At 39.7% G+C, this 24228-nt stretch overlaps 1 protein-coding gene across 3 annotated transcripts in view; it reads right to left on the bottom strand.

The window, feature by feature from the left end:
- Positions 1–24228, bottom strand: part of arid1b (AT-rich interactive domain 1B) — a 594747-nt gene that overhangs the window by 481668 nt on the left and 88851 nt on the right. For all 3 annotated transcript variants that reach the window (XM_061895467.1, XM_061895468.1, XM_061895469.1), the window contains one exon: positions 9977–10180. In XM_061895467.1, the coding sequence (XP_061751451.1) occupies positions 9977–10180 (204 nt within the window). The remainder of the gene's footprint in view (positions 1–9976; positions 10181–24228) is intronic.

The raw sequence follows: 24228 nt of genomic DNA, 5'->3' as shown, positions 1-24228 counted from the left end.
CGCACACTCACTGACGTCACTCACCTGCTGCCAGACATTAAAGGGCCACACACATATGCTACTCTCATAACAAAGTGTTTAAAAACGAGTATGCAAGTTGGACGAATGAGATGCCAAATCCAACCACTTTCATGCGGTATTGGACAGGAAGGAGGACTTTTTTTTTCCTTCATTTGAAAATGCGGACGTTATCAGCACCACTGTCTAATTCCAATCAATGCAAGTCATCAGAATCAAATACACCAACTTATATTCTTGTCTTCATGAAAGAAAGGAATCTATATGTGTTAAACATGCTTGTATTATCATTAAACACCATTAACTTGTTAACAAAAATGTCTCTTTCATAAATAAATAAATATAAATTATAAATAGGAATGAGGTAGATCTCCTCGACTTGGTCAATTGAAAAGTAGCTCACCTGCAGAAAAAGTGTGAGCGCCCCTGATCTAAACAGTCTAGAATCGGTATTGACACCACTAAATTATGTATCGATCCGTCCTCATACGTGTTGTGTATGTTTGGCCAGCTGAGCATGCCTGTTCCTGGCTTGTTCTCAGTGTGTAACATGTTTAGCCTCGTCCTCCAGTGATATTAATACTAAAATAATAAAAAATACAGTTTATTTGCAGCATTGAAAGTGTTGATTATTAACTTAGGGGAGTGGATCCACACTGTGTATAAAGACACATAATTAGCTGCTCGCTTGTTTGCCGGGGTTGAGGTTGTCAACAGTCCCTTGAAAAACGTAATGGTCCTGTATTTAGACACAAAAGTACACATTCTGTATAGAGCAGTCAAGGGACTCACTTTGTTCCGTATTTTTATTACAGTGAGAATATTTTTTTTTTTTTTTGTAAAATGTCAATCGATTCTATCAAATACAGCTTTGACAACAGTTTTCTGCATGCTAAGGTTAAACCAATCGATAACAACGTACCTGATCGCTCGGATGTCAAGCCCATTGCAGTTAGAATTTTCTGGTATTTGTTTGTCTTGTCTTAGCTGCTGTCACTCTGCCAAGCTTCTGAAGATCATTTTAGCTAGCTAAATGCCACGATGATTTTTTTTGTAAGGAAAGATGCAAATTGGGAAATTCAGCAATTGTTTTTTTTTTTCTGAGCTACATCTGGCTATTACATCTACTAACTTTCATGCTAACTTAGTATTGGAAGCTCACTTTTTAGAAAAAAATCTAATTTAGCAATTTTGCTCTTTTGTTGTTGTAAAAATAAGGCCTTGTCCTCAAAACACAAGTTGTGTATCCGTGTTGTTAAACATAAACATAATGTGTCTGGCTTTATGATAATGGCACTCCACTGTATGATAATCACACTACACTTTATGATAGCGACACTTCACTTAATGATAGTGACACTACACTTTATAGATAGTGGCACTCCACTGTATGATAGTCACACTACACTTTATGATAGTGACTCTACAGGAGTCCAACAGTTAACTGGTGACACAGTAACTCAACAAAGGGTCAAATTATCTTTTCTGCATCTCTTAATAGCTCAAGTGTTTGAAGATTTCATCATGCTTCTATTTAATGACAAATGATCACAATATAGCATTAAGACCATGGCTACAGGTGATTTCATTTAAATGTAGGCAGTCATGTGTGAAGTGAAGTGAAGTGAATTATATTTATATAGCGCTTTTTCTCAAGTGACTCAAAGCGCTTTACATAGTGAAACCCAATATCTAAGTTACATTCAAACCAGTGTGGGTGGCACTGGAAGCAGGTGGGTAAAGTGTCTTGCCCAAGGACACAACGACAGTGACTAGGTTGGCAGAAGCGGGACTCGAACCTGCAACCCTCAAGTTGCTGGCACGGCCACTCTACCAACCGAGCTAAACCGTATATAAATAAAAGACAAATATCTTACCTCTCTTTTCTTGTTATCAAAGCAGTTATCATTCTGAATTAAAAAAAAAAAAAAAAAAAAGGTCTGCCTTATGTTATTTTTCACGGAGTTGGCAACCTTAGCCGGGGTATTGAAAATAAATACAGTGTCAACCCTGAAGGGATGTGCATTTGGGATCAGCATTAAAGAACGCATTGTTTGGCAATGGCGATGACATGGTTTTAATAAGAATCTGCCAATACTTGTTTTTAATTATTATTTACAAAAATAGGAAAGACAATAATCAGTCCAACAAAATAATACCGACGAGAAGAATCCCTGCTCCAAACCAATCACATCCCAGCCACACTACAAATAGCAATACATTTGGTCCATACTAATACTAATCAGTGGTTGATCAGCACATCCCTAGTTATAAATACATTTATTGGTCAAACTGTGTTCACGACGTGTCTATACATCCGAAACATGCCTGTGTTAGCCTCTTTACTCCTTACCCAGAAGTCGTTCTCACCCTGCTATATCTCCCCTCCTTGATGTCATCACTGTTTGACTTTATAGTTCTTTGCAACTTACACAATTACACCACAAGTGTTTTGTGCTGCTTTTTTTTTACAAAACCTAAACCCAGTGAAGTTGGCACGTTGGGTAAGTCATAAAGAAAAACAGAATACTATTATTTGCAAATCCTTTTCAACTTATATTCAATTGAATACACCTGCAAAGACAAGATATTTAATGTTCGAACTGAGAAACGTTTTTAATTTTTTTTTGCAAATAATCATTTATTTAGAATTTAATGGCACATTGCAAAAAAGTTGGCACAAGGTCATTTTTACCACTGTGTTACATGGCCTTTCCTTTTAACAACACCCAATAAATGTTTGGAAACTGAGGAGACCAATTTTTGAAGCTTTTCAGGTGGAATTATTTCCCATTCTTGCTTAATGTACAGCTGAAGTTGTTCAACAGTCCATGGTCGTATTTTATGCTTCATAATGCGCCACACATTTTCAATGGGAGACAGGTCTGGACTACAGGCAGGCCAGTCTAGTACCTGCACTCTTTTACTACGAAGCCACGCTGTTGTAACACGTGCAGAATGTCGTTTGACATTTTTTTGCTGAAATAAGCAGACGTTGCTTGGATGGCAACATATGTTGCTCCAAAACCTGTAGGTACCTTTCAGCATTAATGGTGCTTTCACAGGTGTGTAAGTTACCCATGCCTTGGGCACTAATACACCCCCATACCATTACAGATGCTGGCTTTTGAATTTTACGCCTATAACAATCCGGATGGTTCTTTCCCTCTTTGGTCCGGAGGACACGACGCCCACAGTTTCCAAAAACAATTTGAAATGTGGACTCGTCAGACCACAGAACACTTTTCCACTTTGTATCAGTCCATTTTAGATGAGCTTGGGCTCAGCAAAGCCGGGGGCGTTTTTGGGTGTTGTTGATAAATGGCTTTCGCTTTGCATAATAGAGTTTTAACTTGCAGTTACAGATGTAGCGACCAACTGTAGTTACTGACAGTGGTTTTCTGAAGTGTTCCTGAGCCCATGTGGTGATATCCTTTACACACTGATGTCCGTTTTTGATGGAGTACCGCCTGAGGGATCAAATGTCGGTTTTTGGGCTTGCACATTACGTGCAGTGATTTCTCCAGATTCTCTGAACATTTTGATGATTTCACGGACCGTAGATCATGACATCCCTAAATTACTTGCAATAGCTCGTTGAAAAATGTTGTTCTTAAACTGTTGGACAATTTGCTCACGCATTTGTTCACAAGGTGGTGACCCTCACTCCATCCTTGTTTGTGAATGACTGAGCATTTCATGGAAGCTGCTTTTATACCCAATCATGGCACCCACTTGTTCCCAATTAGCCTGTTCACCTGTGAGATGTTCCAAATAAGTGTTTGATGTGCATTCCTCAACTTTATCAATCTTTTGTGTCACTTGTGCGAGCTTTTTTTATACATATAGAAACTACAGGTTGAAAAGGATTTACAAATCATTGTATTCTGTTTTAATTCACCATTTTCACAACGTGTCAACTTCACTGGTTTTGGGTTTTGCATTAAACGACTGCAAAATAAGCCACCATGGGGCCAAAGAAATGTTTACTTTTCAGCGCTTTAAGAAAGAAGGTGAGAAACACAATTGAATTCAATAAATATTTCATAGCAAAGTAGGAATGTTAAGGGTGTAACGATTGATGAATATATCAAAATATCAATATATTATTAAATTCCAAGTATATCAATCCATGCTCGGCAAGTTTGCCTTCCGAGATCATTTTAAAAGAGTATTGATCGATTTTATTAATACTTCCATCCATCCATTTTCTGCCGCTTGTCTCTTTTTCAGGGTCGGAGGGGGTGCTGAAACTACTTGAATAAGGCAAACATTGGATTGAAGAACGGCAGACTTTATATTAAGTTTAGCACTTTTAATAATGAAGACATTAAACGTTAAGTCTATTCTACCGCCTGTGGCATCATTAAAACAAAAATGGTGGATACCAACAGTGGTAAAGAAATGTTGCAACAAACACAAACGCAAAAAGACAATAACATAGTATGTGTGACGCGTGTGCGCCTTTAAGTGGTGATGCTGTTGTGTATGACGTGTGCCACGGCACGATTGCAAAAGCCACAACAGAGTCAAATAATGAATCGCAATATCAAAAATAATTAAGATGCATCAAAACTTCAAGCCACTATAAATGCAACCCACAAACCGCAAGTGATAGCAAAGAAAGTTACGGCGACACAGCGACATCCAAAAGACAAGGAGAAGTCATTTTATGAGAAACTTGGTTGTCTACTGTTAGAATTTTGGATAATGTTTTTTTATTGAAAATTGCTTGAATGTTGAAAATATGAGCAGAAAAGGTTTCCTTTTGTTAATTCAACCTCAAGTGTTGGTTGCACTTTATTCAAATAAGATGTGATGCATTGGCCATTAATTGTTGTTTACTTGCTTGTTTGTATCCACAATTCATTTGTATCTAAATCCTTTACAGCAGGGGTGTCAAACTCAAATACAGAGTGGGCCAAAATTTTAAACTGATCAAAGCCGCGGGCCAAGGTTGAACAAATTCACCTTTTAAGAGGGATCCAAACAAGTTTTACATTGAATATTGAACAAGCAAGGCTTATATAACTTTATAGTGACATGCAAAGTCGAGTTTCAAATTATTCATCCATCCATTTTCTACCGCTTGTCCCTTCTGGGGTTGCTGGAGCCAACCTCAGCTGCATTCGGGCAGAAGGCAGTGTACACCCTGGACAAGTCGCCACCTCATCACAGGGCCAACACAGATAGACAGAGAACATTCACACTCACATTCACACACTAGGGCCAATTTAGTGTTACCAATCAACTTATCAATAATAGTTGAAGAATATCAATGGTATATCAAATAAAATTTAAATAAAAATTGTGGGGCCGGGATTGGTGGTAGCGGGGGTGTATATTGTGGTGTCCAGGAAGAGTTAGTGCTGCAAGGGGTTCTGGGTATTACGTGTGTTACGGTGCAGATGTTCTCCCGAAGCGTGTTTGTCATTCTTGTTTGGTGTGGCTTCACAGTGTGGCGCATATTTGTAACAGTGTTAAAGTCTTTTATACGGCCACCCTCAGTGTGACCTGTATGGCTGTTGACCAAATATTCATTGCATTCATTCATGTGTGTTAAAGCCGCAGATATTATGTGACTGGGCCGGCACGTTGTTTGTATGGCGGAAATGCGGACGCGACGACAGGTTGTAGAGGACGCTAAAGGCAGTGCCTTCGAGGCACGCCCCCAATATTGTTGTCTGGGTGGAAATTGGGAGAAATTCAGAAGAATTGTTGCCCCGGGAGATTTTCGGGAGGGGCAGTGAAATTCTAAAGTCTCTCGGGTAAATCGTGAGGGTTGGCAAATGCGTTGTTACAGTGGCACCGCCCCTGTATAATTCCGGCGGGCCAGCTCTAATCTTAATTTGATATTACCTCAAGGGCCAAATGAAATTACACGGCGGGCCAAATTTGACACCCATGCTTTACAGGAAATAACAGGAATAGAGTAAACAGGAATAGAGGAAACTTCATCCAGTTTTTATTTCACAGTCACACTGTTAAACTTGTTTGCTATAAAGTGACTGATTCAATTTGACCTGATTGACTTGTTCGGATAGTTGCGATCCCCCAAAAATTTGATAGTTCCTGAATTTTATCGGCAATGACAAATATCGAATCGAAATGTTGTTAAAACGAATCTTGTTTTTTTTTCCTGCTTTTTTCCGTTGCCGCTTATTGCCGTTAACCTGACTCTCGCCAGATCCTTGTAGTTCGCTGAGCTCAACAGAAGGATCTGTGACTTCTCAATAGGAGATGTATTTCAGAAGGCAGGGCCTCGTAAAAAAATGTGAATGGATAAACCACTTGTCCGTAATCTTGAATGACGTGCTACTTCAACCACTCACATCGAAATCAACCCATGACGCTGATGAGAGCGACGCTGGAAAATCCGAAACAGAACAGCCGACATATTGGATAACGACAGAGTGAAAAGTTAATAAATGCTTTCAAAACCGTTATCTGTTCATCTTTTAAAGAATAATATTTGATAGATTCGACAAAAAAGTTGCAACAGCAGAATCAATGTCAGAACACGACTCATCGCTGCGTACCTCCTTGTTGTTTGAATCAAACAGTCGCTTCAGCGCTACATCACATTTATGAAATCCCGCCCGGCGATCCTGATTGGTTCATTATTTTTTGCTATCTTGAAGGAGTGGACCCCGACTTAAACAAGTTGAAAAACGTATTCCGGTGTTACCATTTAGTGGTTAATTGTACGGAATATGTACTGAACTGTGCAATCTACTAATAAAAGTATCAATCAATCAATCAAAGTTTGCATTGCCCTCGCACCCAGATCCTTGTGTGGAGCTCAGCAAACTACAAGGATATAGTGCAGGGGTCGGCAACCTTTAGCACTCAAAGAGCCATTTTGACCCGTTTCACAAAATAAAGAAAACAATGGGAGCCACAAAACTGTTTTGAAATTTATAATGAAATAGCACTGCACACAGTGTTTTTTTTTTCTTTGTGCTATGTATAAACCAGGGAGGGGTCTCAGACACGTGGCTCGCACCTGAATATGAAAATGTAATGTTAGTGCAGCCCGCAAGTTTTATTTGAATGCCGCTTGACAACATCACACTTGCCAACCCTCCCAATTCTTCCCAGAGACTCCCGTATTTCAGAGTAACTATTCTCTCGAATGCCTGCTGATTTTCACCTGAACAACAATAACAAGGGCGTGGTATGATGGCACTGCCTTTAGCGCCCTCTACAACCTGTACAAACAGCTTGCCAGCCCAGTCACAGGTTGTATGTGGCTTCTGCAGATACACGTAAGTAATTGCAAGGCATACTTGTTCAACAGCCATACAGGTCACACTGAGTGTGCCCATTTAAACAACTTTAACACTCTTACTAATATGCGCCACACTGTGAACCCACACCAAAGAAGAATGACAAACACATTTCTGGAGACAACAGAACAAATACCCAGAATCCCATGCATCCCTAACTCTTCCGGGCAACATTATACACCCCCCGCCCCCACACCCCTTTGTGCGTTGGTTGAGGTCGGCGGGGTTTTGATGTATAACGTAGCCCGGAGGAGTTAGGGATGCATGTGATTCTGGGTATTTGTTCTGTTGTATTTATGTTGTGTTACGGTGCGGATGTTCTCCCGAAATGTGTTTGTCATTCTTGTTTGGTGTGGTTTCACAGTGTAGCGCATATTAGTAAGAGTGTTAAAGTTGCCTATATCACAACCCTCAGTGTAACCTGTATGGCTGTTGACCAAGTATACCTTGCAGTCACTTACGTGTGTTAACCGAGAACGCACTCTACTTGTGACTGGCTGGCACGCAGATAGCATGGTGTAAAAGCGGGCGCGAAGACATGTTTCAGAGGACGTTAAAGACATTGCCATCACGGCACGCAATCAATATTGTTGTCCGTGTGAAAATCGGAGAATGTTTACCCCAGGAGATTCCTGGGAGAGGCACTGAAATCCGGAAACCTCCTGGAAAAATCAGGGGGGTCGGTAAGTATGCAGCTGAGCCACATCAGAGTGATCAAAGAGCCGCATGCAGCTACGAAGCCGCGGGTTGCTGACCCATGATATAGCGAGTGTCAAGTTTATATTGTCGTGTTCTACGACAACAATGTTTCATTCGTCATTAACATATATTCTGCAAGTAAAACTATAATGTTTGTAGTTTTAAGACAATATAGACCAGGTTGATGTACATGGAAAATGTAAAAGATTCACATATTTGTATTACAGTATGTGCATTCAAGCAATATATTATATAAATGTGTGAATCTGTCTGTTAGTGTGTTTCCCCCGTCTTGGCACATATCTTTGTGATTTTGCTATTTTTAGAAGCCCACTCGCTCCAGTGTGAAGTATCCAAGTCCAATGGAACAGACAAAGCTGTGGCAGTAAACAGTAGGCAGTGACAGCGTAGGACACTGTGCCCCCATCTCGCTCTCTCTCTTCTCTTGAGCACACAATCAGAACCCAGTATAATGAAAAAGGATGAATCGTCATCCTTTGAATGTGCTACTAACCTACTATTGCCCACAATCATAACTAGAACAACAAACACACGCTCTTTAAAAGGATCGTGTACACAGAAGAACTCTTGTCCGCAAAAGCAAACCAGTATGAAGCATGCATGTGGATAGTGATTCAACACACTCTGCTCACGCATCACCTCCTCCAGCGGGAATGTGAAGGAAAGTGAGTGATGAGCAGGAGTGACATAACATGTCCGGCTGTAAAAAAAAAAAAAAAACACTGCTCTTAAATTGAACCTGCAAAAGCCTTCAGGGGAAAAAAATAGTCTTTTTTTTATGACAAGTGTGTATGTCATGTTTCTGTTTTGTTTCTTTCCAGAAGCAATAAAAATGGTTTCATAAAACCACAACAACCACAAACGGACTGTTATTAGACAGCTTTATAGCACTCGGAGAGTAAATCATTTCACGGCCAACATTGTATGTTGCACGTTGGTTGTCTTCAAATATGTCATGTCCAGAAGAAGACAGATGTCTGAATGTGGTAAAAACCTCCTATGATGAACGTTTGCTTATAGTAGCTGCATACCTGCTGCTCATGTTTCTCTCAATAATAAAGGGTAGCTTGGTAAAACAACATGTTTTTTTGCCAAAGATAAAATTGTCATCATATTATTTTCAAAAGTGCCCTGTTAAAATCAATCCATTCTTCCTTTTTCAACCGCTTTTCCCTTTCAGAGTTGCAGGGGTGGCTGGAGCCTATCCCAGCTGCACTCGGGCGAAAGGCAGGGTACACCCTGGACAAGTTGCCGCTTCATCACAGGGCCAACACAGATAGACAGACAGCATTCGCACTCACATTCACACACTAGGGCCAATTTAGTGTTGCCATTTAACCTATCCCCGATACATTCACTTTTTAATTACCTTTCAGTGTATCCATAAAGTAAAATAAGAAAAGATAATCCTGTATTGATTTAGAATTCACAGCTCTTTACTTTATCCACATTTTGTTATGTTACAGCATTATTCCCAAATGGAACGGATTTTTTTTTGTCCTCAAAATTCTACCCACAAAACCCCAAAATGACAACAGATTTGGTCTTCAAGACAATCCTGTCTCAGAGGTCTACAAAAAATTACTTTGACTTCCTTCTTGATTTGTGCTCTGCCATGCACTGTCAAGTGTGGGACCTTATATATAGACAGGTGTGTGTGTGTTTCCAAATCATGTCCAACAAACTGAATTTACTTTTTTGCTTCATGGCAAAGGCTGCCGTGAAACTTATGCATATGTGATAGTTTTTCTTAAAATCTTGAATAAAAAACATTTTCCCGTTGTCATAATAGGGTATTGTGTGTACAATTTTGAGGACAAAAATGTATTTATTGCATGTTGAACAAAGGATGTAACATAACTCAATGTGGAAAAAGCGAACTGCTGTGAATACTCTCCAGATGCACTGAATATTAACAATGACAATGAAGTTTTAGTTTGTGGACATACCTGCTGCTGAGGATAATGCATGCTTCCCATGCCCATTTGACCTCTGCCCTGCATGCTCATTGGATAACGTTGTGAGAGAGGAGGATTGTATGGCTGGCTCGGAGGGTAAGCCTCGCCCCCTGGATGCTGCGGCCCCGAGTATGGATTATTAGCCATACTATACAGCTGCGAACGCTTCATCGCCATGAAATCCATGGAGGACACCTATGGAGAAGAAGTTTTATTTAGTTATTATTATCGTGGCTGACATATAGTGATTATATTGTATGGCATATATTCAACAATCATCTGCCACGCTGCAGCCGTTGACACAAGTCCATTAAGTGCACACCCTCTAAACCACAGCAACAATGGATTTATGGCATAATTACATGCTGATTGGAAGCCTTAAATGGATGTCTGCAGGTCATGAATGAACTACAAATGGAATTACTTAGCAAAGATGTTTATTGCATTGCTACAGGGATCTAACTTAGCTGGAGGAGGGCCAAAATAAAATGATTCAATTATAACGCATCTTCATTATAATGCCTGAAAAGGTTTTAAAGGTTGTAAAAGGGCTCTAAAGCAACAAGAAACAATAGCAATAAAAACGTAATAGCTTTTTTTTTCTTTCTCCCACAACCGCAGACCAACAAGGCCAGTAATCATTCGACAACATTGCCACCTCACTTGTTGTTGCTTACAGCAAGGCAGCACAAAATACTCATTGCTGAATGTTTCTGCTTATGGATTATGAAATAAGGCAGTGTTTTTCAACCACTGTGCCGCAGCACACTGGTATTCCGCGAGATACAGTTTGGTGTGCCAGGGGAGCTTATCTAATCTCCCGTATTTGGATTTAAAAAAAATTGTTTTGCAAACCAGTAATTAGAGTCTGCGAATTATGTGTTGTTGTTGAGTGTCTACGCTGTCTTGAGCTCAGCAGAGTAACCGTGTAATACTCTTCCGTATCAGTAGATGGCAGCAGGTAAATGTCGGGAACAGCGGGAGGCAGCGTGCAATTAATGCTTAAACCAAATATAAACAAAAGGTGAGTGCCGCTAAGAAAAGGTATTGAAGCTTAGGTGAGGCGATGCAGAACGAAACTAAAACCGAACCGGCCACAAAGTAAACAAGAGTAGAATGCTGGACGACAGCAAAGACTTACAGTGTGTTGAGCCAAGACGGCGTCCACAAAGTACATCAGAACATGACATGACAATCAACAATGTCCCCACAAAGAAGGATAAAAACACCTGACATTTTCTTGATTGCTAATACAAAGTAGATGAACAAACTAGGCCCTGCGATTAGGTTGCGACTTGTCCAGTGTGTACACCACCTTCCGCCCGATTGTAGCTGAGATAGGCACCAGTGCCCCCCGCGACCTCAAAGGGAATAAACGGTAGAAAATGGATGGATGGATGAACAAACTATACACAAACTATTCTCCCCTCTCCCCTCAGGCAGGAGACTTCGGTCCATCCAGACCCACACCTTCTGCCATCTGAACATGTTTTTCCCCTCGGCCATCAGGCACATGAACAATAACAAGATCTGATAGCTGAGTTCCAGCTCATGTTATTCTATTCTGTGATGTATGTGTTTTATGTTGCACGATTGCACCACGTAAAATTCCTAGCTTGTGAACCCGTTCTCAAACAATGGCAATAAAAAAATATTCTGGATTAGATGAAACTGCTACAGAAAACTACCAACAAAACAGGAAAAGCCACCAAAATCACAGCGCAAGTCAATAACTAAAACTTTACACACAAGAAAACAGCAAAAAAGCTCCAAATAAGTCACAGCGTGATGTGACAGGTCGTGACAGTACACCTACTTTGAGACAAGAGCTAAAGTGATGCATGCTTGGTTATGGTTTAAATGATCTAAAGACATGCACTTGGGGATAGGTTGATTGGCAACACTAATTTGGCCCGTGTGTGTGAATGTGAATGTTGTCTGTCTATCTGTGATGAGGGGGCAACTTGTCCAGGGTGTACCCCGCCTTCCGCCCGAATGCAGCTGAGATAGGCTCCAGCAACCCCCGCAAGCCCAAAAGGGACAAGCGGTAGAAAATGGATGGATGGATGATATACGACTTTTTACTGTCAACTGAGTTTCATTTCTTAATGATTTCTGCTAATGGTGTGCCTCCTGATTTTTTCAACACAAAAAATGTGCCCTGGCTCAAAAAAGGTTGAAAAACAATGAAATAAGGGTTTCGAGTGACAAAGTAATTCAGGTTTGAATCCCTGGGGGGTGTTCAGTAGCGGCTTTCCAAAGAAAGAGCAGGTATCAATTTATTTCACAGTAAGTATTTAAAGGACTAATGAAATGAGATTTTTTTATTTAAACAGGTATAGCAGGTCCATTCTATGTGTCATACTTGATCATTTCGCGATATTGCCATATTTTTGCTGAAATTATTTAGTAGAGAACATCCACGATAAAGTTTGCAACTTTTGGTGTTAAGAGAAAAGCCCTGCCTCTGCCGGAAGTCGCAGACGATGACGTCACATGTTTGATGGCTCGTCACATATTCACATTGATTTTAATGGGAGCCTCCAACAAAAAGTGCTATTCGGACCGAGAAAACGTCAATTTCCCCATTAATTTGAGCGAGGATGAAAGATTCGTGTTTGAGGATATTGATAGCGACAGACTAGAAAAAAAATGTTGATTGCATTGGGACGGATTCCGATGTTTTTAGACACATTTACTAGGTTAATTCTGGGAAATCCCTTATCTTTCTATGTGTTGCTAGTCTTTTAGTGAGTTTAATATTATCTGATAGTCGGAAGGGTGTCTCCACAGGTGTCTTGACGTGCAGTGTCTCAGGGAAGTCGACGGCAGCTATGGACGGCACAAGCTCAGCTTTTCTCCGGTAAGAACTGACTTTGTAACCACAATTTTCTCACCGAAACCTGCTGGTTGACATGTGGTCGGGATCCATGTTCTCTTGACCGCGCTCTGATCCATTGGAAAGTTTCACCTCCAAGAATCTTAAACAAGGAATCACCATGTGTTTGTGTGGCTAAAGGCTAAAGCTTCCCAACTCCATCTTTCTACTGTGACTTCTCCAATATTAATTGAAGAAATTGCAATAGATTCAGCAACACAGATGTCCAAAAAACTGTATAATTATGCCATTAAAGCAGACGACATTTAGCTGTGTGTGTGCGCAGGGCTCATACTTCCTTAAAACCCGTGACGTCTTGCGTACACGTCATCATTACACGACTTTTAGAAGACGAAATTCCCGGGAAATTTAAAATTGTAATTTAGTAAACTAAAAAGGCCGTATTGGCATGTGTTGCAATGTTAATATTTCATCTTTGATGTATAAACTATCAGACTGTGTGGTGGGTAGTAGTGGGTTTCAGTAGGCCTTTCAAGGCCTTTTTAGAGATTATTTGGAGGGGGTCTTGGTGAGGCACTGGAAAATTCAGATCAGTCCTGGATAATCGGTCACCTGTAGAGACGTGTTTATGTGTCGGCCAAGCAGATAATGTCGACTTCCACTGTGCTGCCATTCTCCTCTCAGGCTTTCACCCTTTTGTCTCCGCCGTGTAGGATCATGCGTGATTTATGACATTTTGTTCCTACTGTTCTTTACACACACATTCACGTCTCTCATCTCCACTAAGCAATGTGCACACACACACACGGACACACATCTTCGCCACCCCGCCGCTGCCAACTCCCTCCTCCCCAGCTCAATATCACCTCGTCGAGTGTGGAGGAGAAATTGCCTCTGCCTCATATTGCCAGGTTCATATCAAAAAGACATGGCAAGGGATGGGAGCACTTTATACAGCAGGTTACGGGCAGACCGGTCTGGCTTTTTAAGTGGTTTTGTCTACCGAGGCATGTGTTTGGAGTAGTTTGGGCTTTTTCACAGAGTGAGGAGAAGCGTGTGTGTAAAAGGGTGTTTGAGTAGTGTGAAAGATTGTGAAAGAAAGCCAGAGAGGAAGCAAGGAGAGAACTGGGTTGGGGAGGGGGTCTGCAAATTGTTAAGCAGCGTTGAGGTGTTTGCGGCCTAGTGCCACAGAGGCTCATCTTGCAAAGGTCAACATCGACACATTTTCTAACAGAGAAAAAGTGGACGGACTGGTTTGCTGTAGACACTCCTTTCGCTTAAGTACTTAATGCAGTGGTTCTTAACCTGGGTTCGATCAAACCCTAGGGGTTCGGTGAGTCGGCCTCAGGGGTTCGGCGGAAGTCAAAACACACCCGCCTCATCATGTAAATAAAAACTTCTCCCTATCGGTGTATTACGGATACGGCAACAGCAGAAATCACACTGATTTGCAGGTGTGTAATTTGTTGTGAGTTTATGCACTGTGTTGGTTTTGTTGTTTGAACAAGGTGATGTTCATGCACGGTTCATTTTGTCCACCAGTAAAAAAACACTTAAGTATGGGAAACATATTCACCATTAATTAGTTGCTTATTAACATGCAAATTAGTAACATTTTGGCTCTTAACTAGTCATTATTAGGTACTTATTAATGCCTTATACGGCATGGCCTTATAACCCTCTAACCCTGACCCTAAGCCTTTTAAATTAAGTATTTGTTACTTAGAATATGCTCCCCATACTAAAGTGTTACCAAAAACATATAACTTTGTTGTCACGAGAGGCGCGCTTAGTGATACGCGAGTTGTCCACCCCAAGATGCAAGGAGACCAGAAGGACAGAAATGGCAGGTAAGAGCTTGATTTAATATACAAAAATAAAATAACACTGGTACAAAAACAGGCAAAAGAAAGCGCGTGCCTACGCACGGGAAGCTAAGCTAATACTTAGCACTGAGTCAAAGAGTCCAAAAGTAGCGTGCCGAGCGCACGGGAAGCTAAGATAAGACTTAGCACGGAACAAGACATAGCAAGACACCTCGTGAAAGTTGCTTACCACAAACAAAGGATCAAGAATGAACTGAGGTAGAAGGCAGGCTTAAATATTGGCAGCAATCAGAAATCAGGTGAGCGTCAAAAACAAGTAGCAGGTTGAACTAATATGAAACCATGGTAACGTAACAAACAAGAAAGAGCAAAACTAGGGATCGGAAGAGTCCGAAATCCAACAGAAAACACAAAAGGACTCAAAAACCAAAATAACATATGATCCGGGCGGCGGATCATAACATTTGTCTTGAATTTGAAAAAAAAAACATTTTATTTTTCACTAAAGAAGGGTTCCGTGAATGTGCTTATGAAACTGATGGAGTTCGGTACCTCCGACGAGGTTAAGAACCACTGACTTAATGCATCTGTTTATTTGGAGCAGCCCGCCACAAATAGATCTGGCACTACCTTTACAACCTCGCTCATTAACACATTAAAATGGGACTGGGTCTGTGTTGTTACAACACTGTACAATAGGTGGCAGTATGCATCATTACATTTTAACGCACCTCACGTTCGGCACTTGGTCTACCAAACAACAAGAATACCTAGCAAGTGTGATTCAGCCCATGTCTACACTAAGCCGGATAACCCCCTTAAACCAGGGGTGTCCAAACTTTTTCCACTGAGGGCCGCACACCGAAAAATTTAAGCATGCGGGGGCCATTTTGATATTTTTCATTTTCAAACCATAACAGAATATATGTATTTGTTTAAATCATTTTACCTTTAGGGGTCCCGGGGACCATAAAGGGTCTCAGTTAATAAAATGTTAAAAATAAGTCAAATTGTTATTATTATTTTTTATTTAACGCTTACAGTAGATCTCTATATCAACTTAAAAAAAAATAAAAATAAAAAGGTTTTATGGCTTTTCTGTCAAAAACATCTTTGTTTTTTTAATAGTAAAACTGAAATATGCAGTATTTAGTAATTAGAGCCCTAAAAGATCAATAATGCAGGATACCATTGATTTTAATTATTTATTATTTTTAAATATTCACAGTGAAAAGATAAATAAAATACCACTAAATATATTTGGGATCCAAAAGCTGCCCCACTCAGAAAGTGATACATTTGTGTTAGGTTTTTTTTTTTAACTTTCAACACTTAAGTTATGAGATCAACTTCAGATATGTCTGTCGATTTTACGTTTTAACTATTATTTTGTTTGTTTTATGCTCTTTTGTCAAATAAAACTTTGTTTTTATATGGCAACTGCACAATGTATGCAATATTTACCACATAAAACATTTTAAAGTGACATTTTTGAATTAATTAGAGCTTTGAAAATAATTCATTATAACAGGGATTTTTGTGTCATTATTTTTGATTTTGAGCAATGGCAAAAAAATAAAAATTAAAAAATTGATTTATTGAAACTTGTAATTAGTACATTGCACAGTACAGTGCATATTCCGTACAATTGACTACTAAATGGTAAAACCTGAATAAGTTTTACAACTTGTTTAAGTCGGGGTCCATGTTAATCAATTCATGGTAAAGATGTTTTTTACATGGTAAAATAAAGACAAAAGAAAAAAAAACATCCTGCCTGGCAGCTTTTTGTCAACATTGCAACTTTTTCTCGATAGATTTCACCTTATTTCAATATTTTTAATGTTCATTTTTATTTTTGCAATAGCATTTCCAGCATGTGTGGCGGGCCGGTAAACAATCAGCTGCGGACCGCAAATGGCCCACGGGCCGCACTTTGGACACCCCTGCCTTAAACGAAAACCTACTTACCCTAAGCTAGTGTTTTTCAACCACTGTGCCGCAGCACACTAGTGTACCGTGAGATATCGTCTGGTGAGCCGTGGGAGATTGTGTGATTTCACCTAATTGGGTTAAAAATGTTTTTTGCAAACTAGTTGTTATAATCCACAAATGTGCCGTTGTTGAGTGTCTGTGCAGTCTCGAGATCGGCAGAGTTACCGTGTAATACTCTTTCATATCAGTAGGTGGCAGCAGGTAGCTAATTGCTTTGTTGATGTCAGGAACATGGTTTGTCGCGGTCACAATATGCAGACGATAGCAGGAGGCAGGGTGCAGGTAAAAAGGTATCTATTGCTTAAACCAATAAACAAAAGGCAAGTGCCGCTTAGAAAAGGCAGTGAAGCTTAGGGATGGCTTTGCATAACAAAGCTAAAACTGAACTGGCTGCAATGTAAACAAAAACAGAATGCTGGATGACAGCAAAGAATTACAATGTGTGGAGCAGCAGACGGCGTCCACGAAGTGCATCCGTACATGACAGTCAAGAACAAAATAGGAGCGCAAGACAAGGACTAAAACACTACACACAGAAAAACACCAGAAAAACTCTGAACAAGTCACGGCGCGATGTTACAGGTCGTGACAGTACACCTACTTTGAGACAAGAGCTTTATTGATGCACGGTTGGTTATGGTTTGAATTCATATCCAACAATTGGGAGAACTACTTTTTATCGTCAATATCGGCTGTTGAATTTCATTTTTTAATGTTTTCTGCTCGTGGTGTGCCTGGAGATTTTTTCAATGAAAAAAAATGTGCCTTGGCATCGTGTCAGCCACACTAAACCATTGTTTAAGGCAGGGGTAAGGAACTTCTGGCTCTAGAGCCAGATGCGGCTCTTTTGATGACTACATCTGGCTCTCAGATAAATCTTAGCTGACATTACTTAACACGATAAATAATTAATAATTCCGCTGGTAATCATAGTGTTAAAAATAACGTTCAAACTATAAAACATTCTCATACATTTTAATCCATCCATCTGTTTTTTTTAACTCACCCGTTCAAGAAGTCGCATTAATAGTGAGAAGTATTTTATTTATTATTGGTTAGCTTCAGAATAAGAATGTTATTAAAAAGAATGAGAGACTTATTATACTCTAAAAATGTTGGTCTTACTTAAAAATGCACGCATTTAGTTGTATTCAGTGTAAAAAAAAAAATGTTATACGGCTCTCACAGAAATACATTCTAAAATGTTTGGCTTTCATGGCTCTCTCAGCCAAAAAGGTTCCCGACCCCTGGTTTAAGGTAACCCTCCAAGAATAATTTTTTACAGGGGTAAGCGCTCTGGTGTATTTCTTGAATCTACGGCTCTTAGCTTTGTATGGACTCATTGATCGTTTACAAACTGAGTTCGGAGAGAAAGTGACGCCAGAAAGACTGCGCCCCACACAAGAAGTGACATCAGAGAGAACGTGCCACAGCCAGCTTCATAACAACCCGTTCGGTAACTCAGCGGCAACCACTAGAAAGATGGAGGCTGGTCATCCAGACATGCCCGTGTTTCTCCTTCATGTACATGTACAGGTCCATCCATCCATTCATTTTCTACCGCTTATTTCCTTTTGGAGTTGCGGGGGGCGCTGGCGCCTATCTCAGCTACAATCGGGCGGAAGACGGGGTACACCCTGGACAAGTCGCCACCTCATTGCAGGGCCAACACAGATAGACAGACAACATTCACACTCACATTCACACACTAGGGCCATTTTAGTGTTGCCAATCAACCTATCCCCAGGTGCATGTCTTTGGAAGCGGGAGGAAGCCGAAGTACCCGGAGGGAACCCACGCATTCACGGGGAGAACATGCAAACTCCAGACAGAAAGATCCCGAGCCTGGATTTGAACTCAGGACTGCAGGAACTTTGTATTGTGAGGCAGACGCACTAACCCCTCTGCCACCGTGAAGCCCACACACATGTACAGGTGCTTTTGGAAATCACGCATCAATACCTTAACAGATGGTAACGGGCGATTGCAGCTATTTGAGATACAACACCTCAGACGGCAACATAACAATGTTGAATGAAAAGCAGCCTGGTGGGATATGTTTGTCACCGAGTGTGTTGTGTCGGAGGAACGGCAAGAGAACTTTCGAATGTCCAGGTCAGCTGTGATGGTCAGCTGTTTTTCTACTTAGTGAAAAACTTTGTCCATTTGTCGAAAGAGAAACAACAAAATTGTGGGCTCCCGTGGACAAGGGAAAACTACGAAAAACAGCAAATGCATTTGGACTGGCAAAGCAGACTGTCAGTTATTGTCCGCGATGTATGTCAAGCAATTACTCAACGTCTAGTTTTGTACTCCATAACTATTGCGAAGCCATAAAGTGGTTCCGGACGTCAATTACGACCGCCAACTTAAGCCTACAAGCACAGTATTACAATGTTTTTTTGACGGACAGAGGGGGTCTTAAACAGTGGCATTGTTGTGTGTGGACACTGATAAGGTTAGGGGGTATTTACCCGGGATAACATTATCCTTATCTTAGTGTAGAAGGGGCCTGAGGTTGCACGATGCAGACGATGTACAATATAAATCGTTATATCATGATAATGCATGTTGATGTCACTTTCTAGCAAATTTGATAGAGACAAGGGATCAGAGGCATCCTCAAAGCAATGCAGCGTCCTTGCTAGCGGCTAATGTCCCTCCAGAGTGCAAAGCCACTTCAATCCATCTATTTTCTTCCGCTTGTCCCTTACGGGATTGCTTGTAAATCACTAATCCTCGCAGCTATTGTGACAAATAAACTACGGTTCTTAGAAGTATCATCTCTGGAGGAATAGCAAAACATACTACACACTTGACAACAGAACATTGTCTGAATGAGCCTTTCACTCTTAAATATTCTTTTATGTTGTTTTTATTTTACATCTTAAGTATATTTTTCTGTTTTATGTAGGAAGATATGTTAACCGCAAGCTAGGGCTCTTGAATGTCAACATAGATGTGCGATAACACAGTGGTTAGCTCAAAATTTTTTACTATGAAAAAATATTTTGTCTTTTTTGTTATTGTTTACAAAGTCAAGAAATAAGACACTGGACACAGGAGGATTTTAGGGGCAAAAACCAAATGATTTAAATCAGAGCCAATAGTAGGAAATACTTTAAATATTTTATTAATATTGTTACTTTGCCCTGCGATGAAATGCGACTTGTCCAGGGTGTGACCCGCCTTCCGCTCGATTGTAGCTGAGATAGGCACCAGAGCCCCCCGCGACCCCAAAGGGAATAAGCGGTAGAAAATGGATGGATGGATGGATGTTACTTTGCCATCCTGTGTTTTTGTTTGCTTATAATTGTGCTCAATATATGACTTATTCAATGATCTTGAAAAATTTAAGGCTCAGTAGTGAAATAACACAATACAGCCCCTAAAAGTACTTGATTTTAGAACAATACCCAAGTTTGTGGTACCCCCAAAAAGTATTGTAAAGTATCCAAACAAATGAAGAATAAGTGTTTATTACATTTTAACAAAAGTGTAAATATAACCATGTTACTACAGAAAGTAAAAAGTTGTTAACAGTAAATTAACTTGAAGATTAATAATAGTTTTGATAAAATAATACAACCTGAAATTAAGTATTATGTTACTGTGTAGGTCAGCAACTAAACTATGAGCCTTTGTAAACTGTTTTAAAATGGTTATATTATAATTTACATATCAAATAATATATTGTGATATATATCGCTACAACAAATATTTCAGGCCGTATCGCCCATCCCTAAGAGTGTCACTGATAAGTGTTGCCAACTTAGCCACTTTGTTAGTTTTCAGACCCCTTTGTGTATATATATATATATATATATATATATATATATATGTGTGTGTATATATATATACATACATACATATAAATATAATATATATATATATATATATATATATATATATATATATATGTATATATATATATATATACATATATAACACACACACACATATATATATATATATATGTACATACATGTACACATACATATACATATACCCACATACATACATATATACTGTATACATATAGAGGAAGAGAGAGGGAAAAACTTATTTTGGTCTTATCGGGGATGAGAAAGCAATTACCGCTTTTCTTTTTGGTTTGTGACATTCAAGAAAAAGCATCAGAAGGATGTTAATTTGCAGTCCTAAACATTTGTTTTTGTATTTGGTTGTCCCTATACCCATACCTTTCAAAATAAAGGGAACCACCAAAAAATGATTGGTTTTATTTTAACCGAAAATATAATGATACAATGTACATATGTTTCTTATTGCAATAAAATAAGTGTGTCATGAAAAAAGATAATGAACATTTAGACAACCATTCCTTTAGTTGTAAGAAAACAAACAAAGGCTCCTAATATGGCTGCTGACGTATGCAGTAACATATCGTGTCATTTGCCAATTTTAATATTTAGTCAAAATTATGAGAGCCAAGCGGTAAAAAAGAGATCATTAATCTACTTGTTCATTTACTGTTAATATCTGCTTACTTTCTGTTTTAACATATTCCATCTACACTTCTGTTATAATGTAATAATCACTTATTCCTTTGTTGTTTGGAAACTTAACATTACTTTTAAGTGATAGTTCACATTTTGGTATCAAGATGTACAAAGTAATTACATGATCGTTATTCTGTGTCGAGGGAAATATTTCCAAACTTTATAAAGAATATACAAAATGACAAAACGATTTTGTGACAGTAAAAAATATTGATATAATCATTGTAGTATCGACTGAATACGGCGCTTGCTCTTGGTTACGTTACCGTCGATATATGTATAGATCAGCCCATTTTTTTACATAGAGGAGCGTTGGTTTGCTGTTAGCGGTGAGCTATTTTATCATCCTATTGTGTGTAGTGAAGCATTTTTAGCTGGTCCTTGTTGTACTGTAGGGATGATCCTTGTAAGAAAACTACTTAATTTGTCGCCATGGAGGCGAGGATTGGTGATTTAGAAGTAACTAAAACATTGCAGCCCTGAGATGAGGTGGCGACTTGTCCAGGGTGTACCCCGTCTTCCGCCCGAAATCAGCTGACATAGGCTCCAGTGACCCCAAAAAGGGACAAGTGGTAGAAAATGGATGGATGGATGGATAAAACATTGCCGACTACAGATGAATGTTAGCCGCGAGCTGGATAGTGTTTATAGCTTCACACTTATCATTTGTTTTTAAGCCAAATGCGTCCATTCTGCTTCATTATGTCTTCACACTGTGTCGGCTTGTAAGTACTCCGTACTTGTGCTTTGCTGAACATGCGCCTCCGCTCCAGCAATGTCACTGCGTGAGGACGGCGCGCCACAATGTCTGTTAAAAAAAAGAAAAAAAAAGAGCCAATGCCTGCTGCATTTGGGCGGAGGGCAGAGTACACCCTGGACAAGTCGCCACCTCTTCACAGGGCCAACACACATAGACAACATTCACATTCACATTCACACACTAGGGATCATTTAGCCTATTACCAGGTATGTGCCATGGCGACATGTCCAGGGTGTACACCGCCTTCCGCCCGAATGCAGCTGAGATAGGCTCCAGCAACCCCACGACCCCAAAAGGGACAAGCGGTAGAAAATTGATGGATGGATGTGTCTTTGGAGGTGGGAGAAAGTCCGCGTACTCGGAGAAAACCCACATTGTCACAGGGAAAACATGCAAACTCCACAAAGAAAGATCCCAAGCCTGAGAATCAAACCCCGGGACCTTCTCACTGTGAGGCACGAGCAATAATAATGCTGCCCTTTTTTTTATTCATTCATCCATATTTTGAAATGCAAATGTTGATGCTCTTCCGACTCGCAACATTAGACACATGTAATAAAGTTGAAAGCCTTTTCCAGCTGTTCACTGATATATATACTCAACATGTTTAGGTAACTTTTACTGCAAAAAAGTAAAGTCTTCAAATATCGGTTATCAGCCTCCTTGAATAATAATAATCGATATTGGCCCAGAAAAAACATATCGGTCAATCTAAAGTTGCAGTATGAGGTAGAGTGATGCGAGAAATTGTGCCACATGGTTATGTTGAAATGGCAACACTATCACATAAATAATAATAGTAAATATATCAGTAAAAGCTCAGTACAGAAGGAAAAGTGCAGTGGTTCTCAAACTTTTTTCACCAAGTACCACCTCAGAAAACACTTGGCTCTCCAAGTAACACCAAATTGACAGTAAAATACAGTAGTGCAGTATCCCTAAATATTCATTAAAAACAAGGTTGAGGTTTTTGTTTTTTTATTTGGTCACTGAAAGATTAAAAACAGTTTGAACAGTAACGCTATGTTGAAAATTTAATCAAGTGACTGTACCACAGTTTGAAAATGACTGGCATAGCGTAAACAGATAAAGATAAATGGGAATGAATACATGTATGAATACTGCAACTTTATTAAAGGCCTACTGAAACCCACTACTACCCACCACGCAGTCTGATAGTTTATATATCAATGATGAAATATTAACATTGCAACACATGCCAATACGGCCTTTTTAGTTTACTAAATTACAATTTTAAATTTCCCGGGAGTTTCATCTTGAAAACGTCTGTAATGATGACGTGTACGCAAAACGTCACAGGTTTTTAGGAAGTATGAGCGCTGCGCACACACACAGCTAAAAGTCGTCTGCTTTAATGGCATAATTATACAGTTTTTTGGACATCTGTGTTGCTGAATCTATTGCAATTTCTTCAATTAATATTGGAGAAGTCACAGTAGAAAGACGGAGTTGGGAAGCTTTAGCCTTTAGCCACACAAACACACGGTGATTCCTTGTTTAAAATTCCTGGAGGTGAAACTTTACTATGGATCAGAGCGCGGTCAAGAGAACATGAATCACGACGGAATGTTAAACAGCAGGTTTCGGTAAGAAAATTGTGGTAAAAAGTCGCTTCTTACCGGAGAAAAGCTGAGCTTGTGCCGTCCATAAAGCTGCCTCGCTTCTCCCCTGAGACATCGGCGTCAAGACACCCGTGGACGTACACCTCCGACTATCAGGTACTATTTAACTCACTCAAACACTAGTAACACAATAGAAAGATAAGGGATTTCCCAGAATTATCCTAGTAATTGTGTCTAAAAACATCGGAATCCGTCCCAATGCAATCGCGTTTTTATTTGTTTTTTTCTAGTCCGTCGCTATAAATATCCTCAAATACGAATCTTTCATCCTCGCTCAAATCAGAATCAATATCGGTCAAACTTAATGGGGAAATTGTCGTTTTCTCGGTCCAAATAGCACCTTTTATTGGAGGCTCCCATTAAAATCAATGTGAATATGTGAGGAGCCATTAAACATGTGAAGTCATCGTCTGCGACTTCCGGTGGAGGCAGGGCTTTTCTCTTAACACCAAAAGTTGCAAACTTTATCGTGGATGTTCTCTACTAAATAATTTCAGCAAAAATATGGCAATATCGCGAAATGATCAAGTATGACACATAGAATGGACCTGCTATCCTCATTTAAATAAGAAAATCTCATTTCAGTAGGCCTTTAAATGAGTAAATTATTGCACCAAAATGTACAAGCCCATAAGCTATAATGGCTCTCCTACCCGGACA

The sequence above is a fragment of the Nerophis ophidion genome, linkage group LG03 (genome assembly GCF_033978795.1).
Source record: "Nerophis ophidion isolate RoL-2023_Sa linkage group LG03, RoL_Noph_v1.0, whole genome shotgun sequence".
Lineage (NCBI taxonomy): Eukaryota > Metazoa > Chordata > Actinopteri > Syngnathiformes > Syngnathidae > Nerophis > Nerophis ophidion.
Note: the sequence above shows the minus strand (reverse complement) of the source record. Positions and strands in the feature narration are given on the sequence as shown.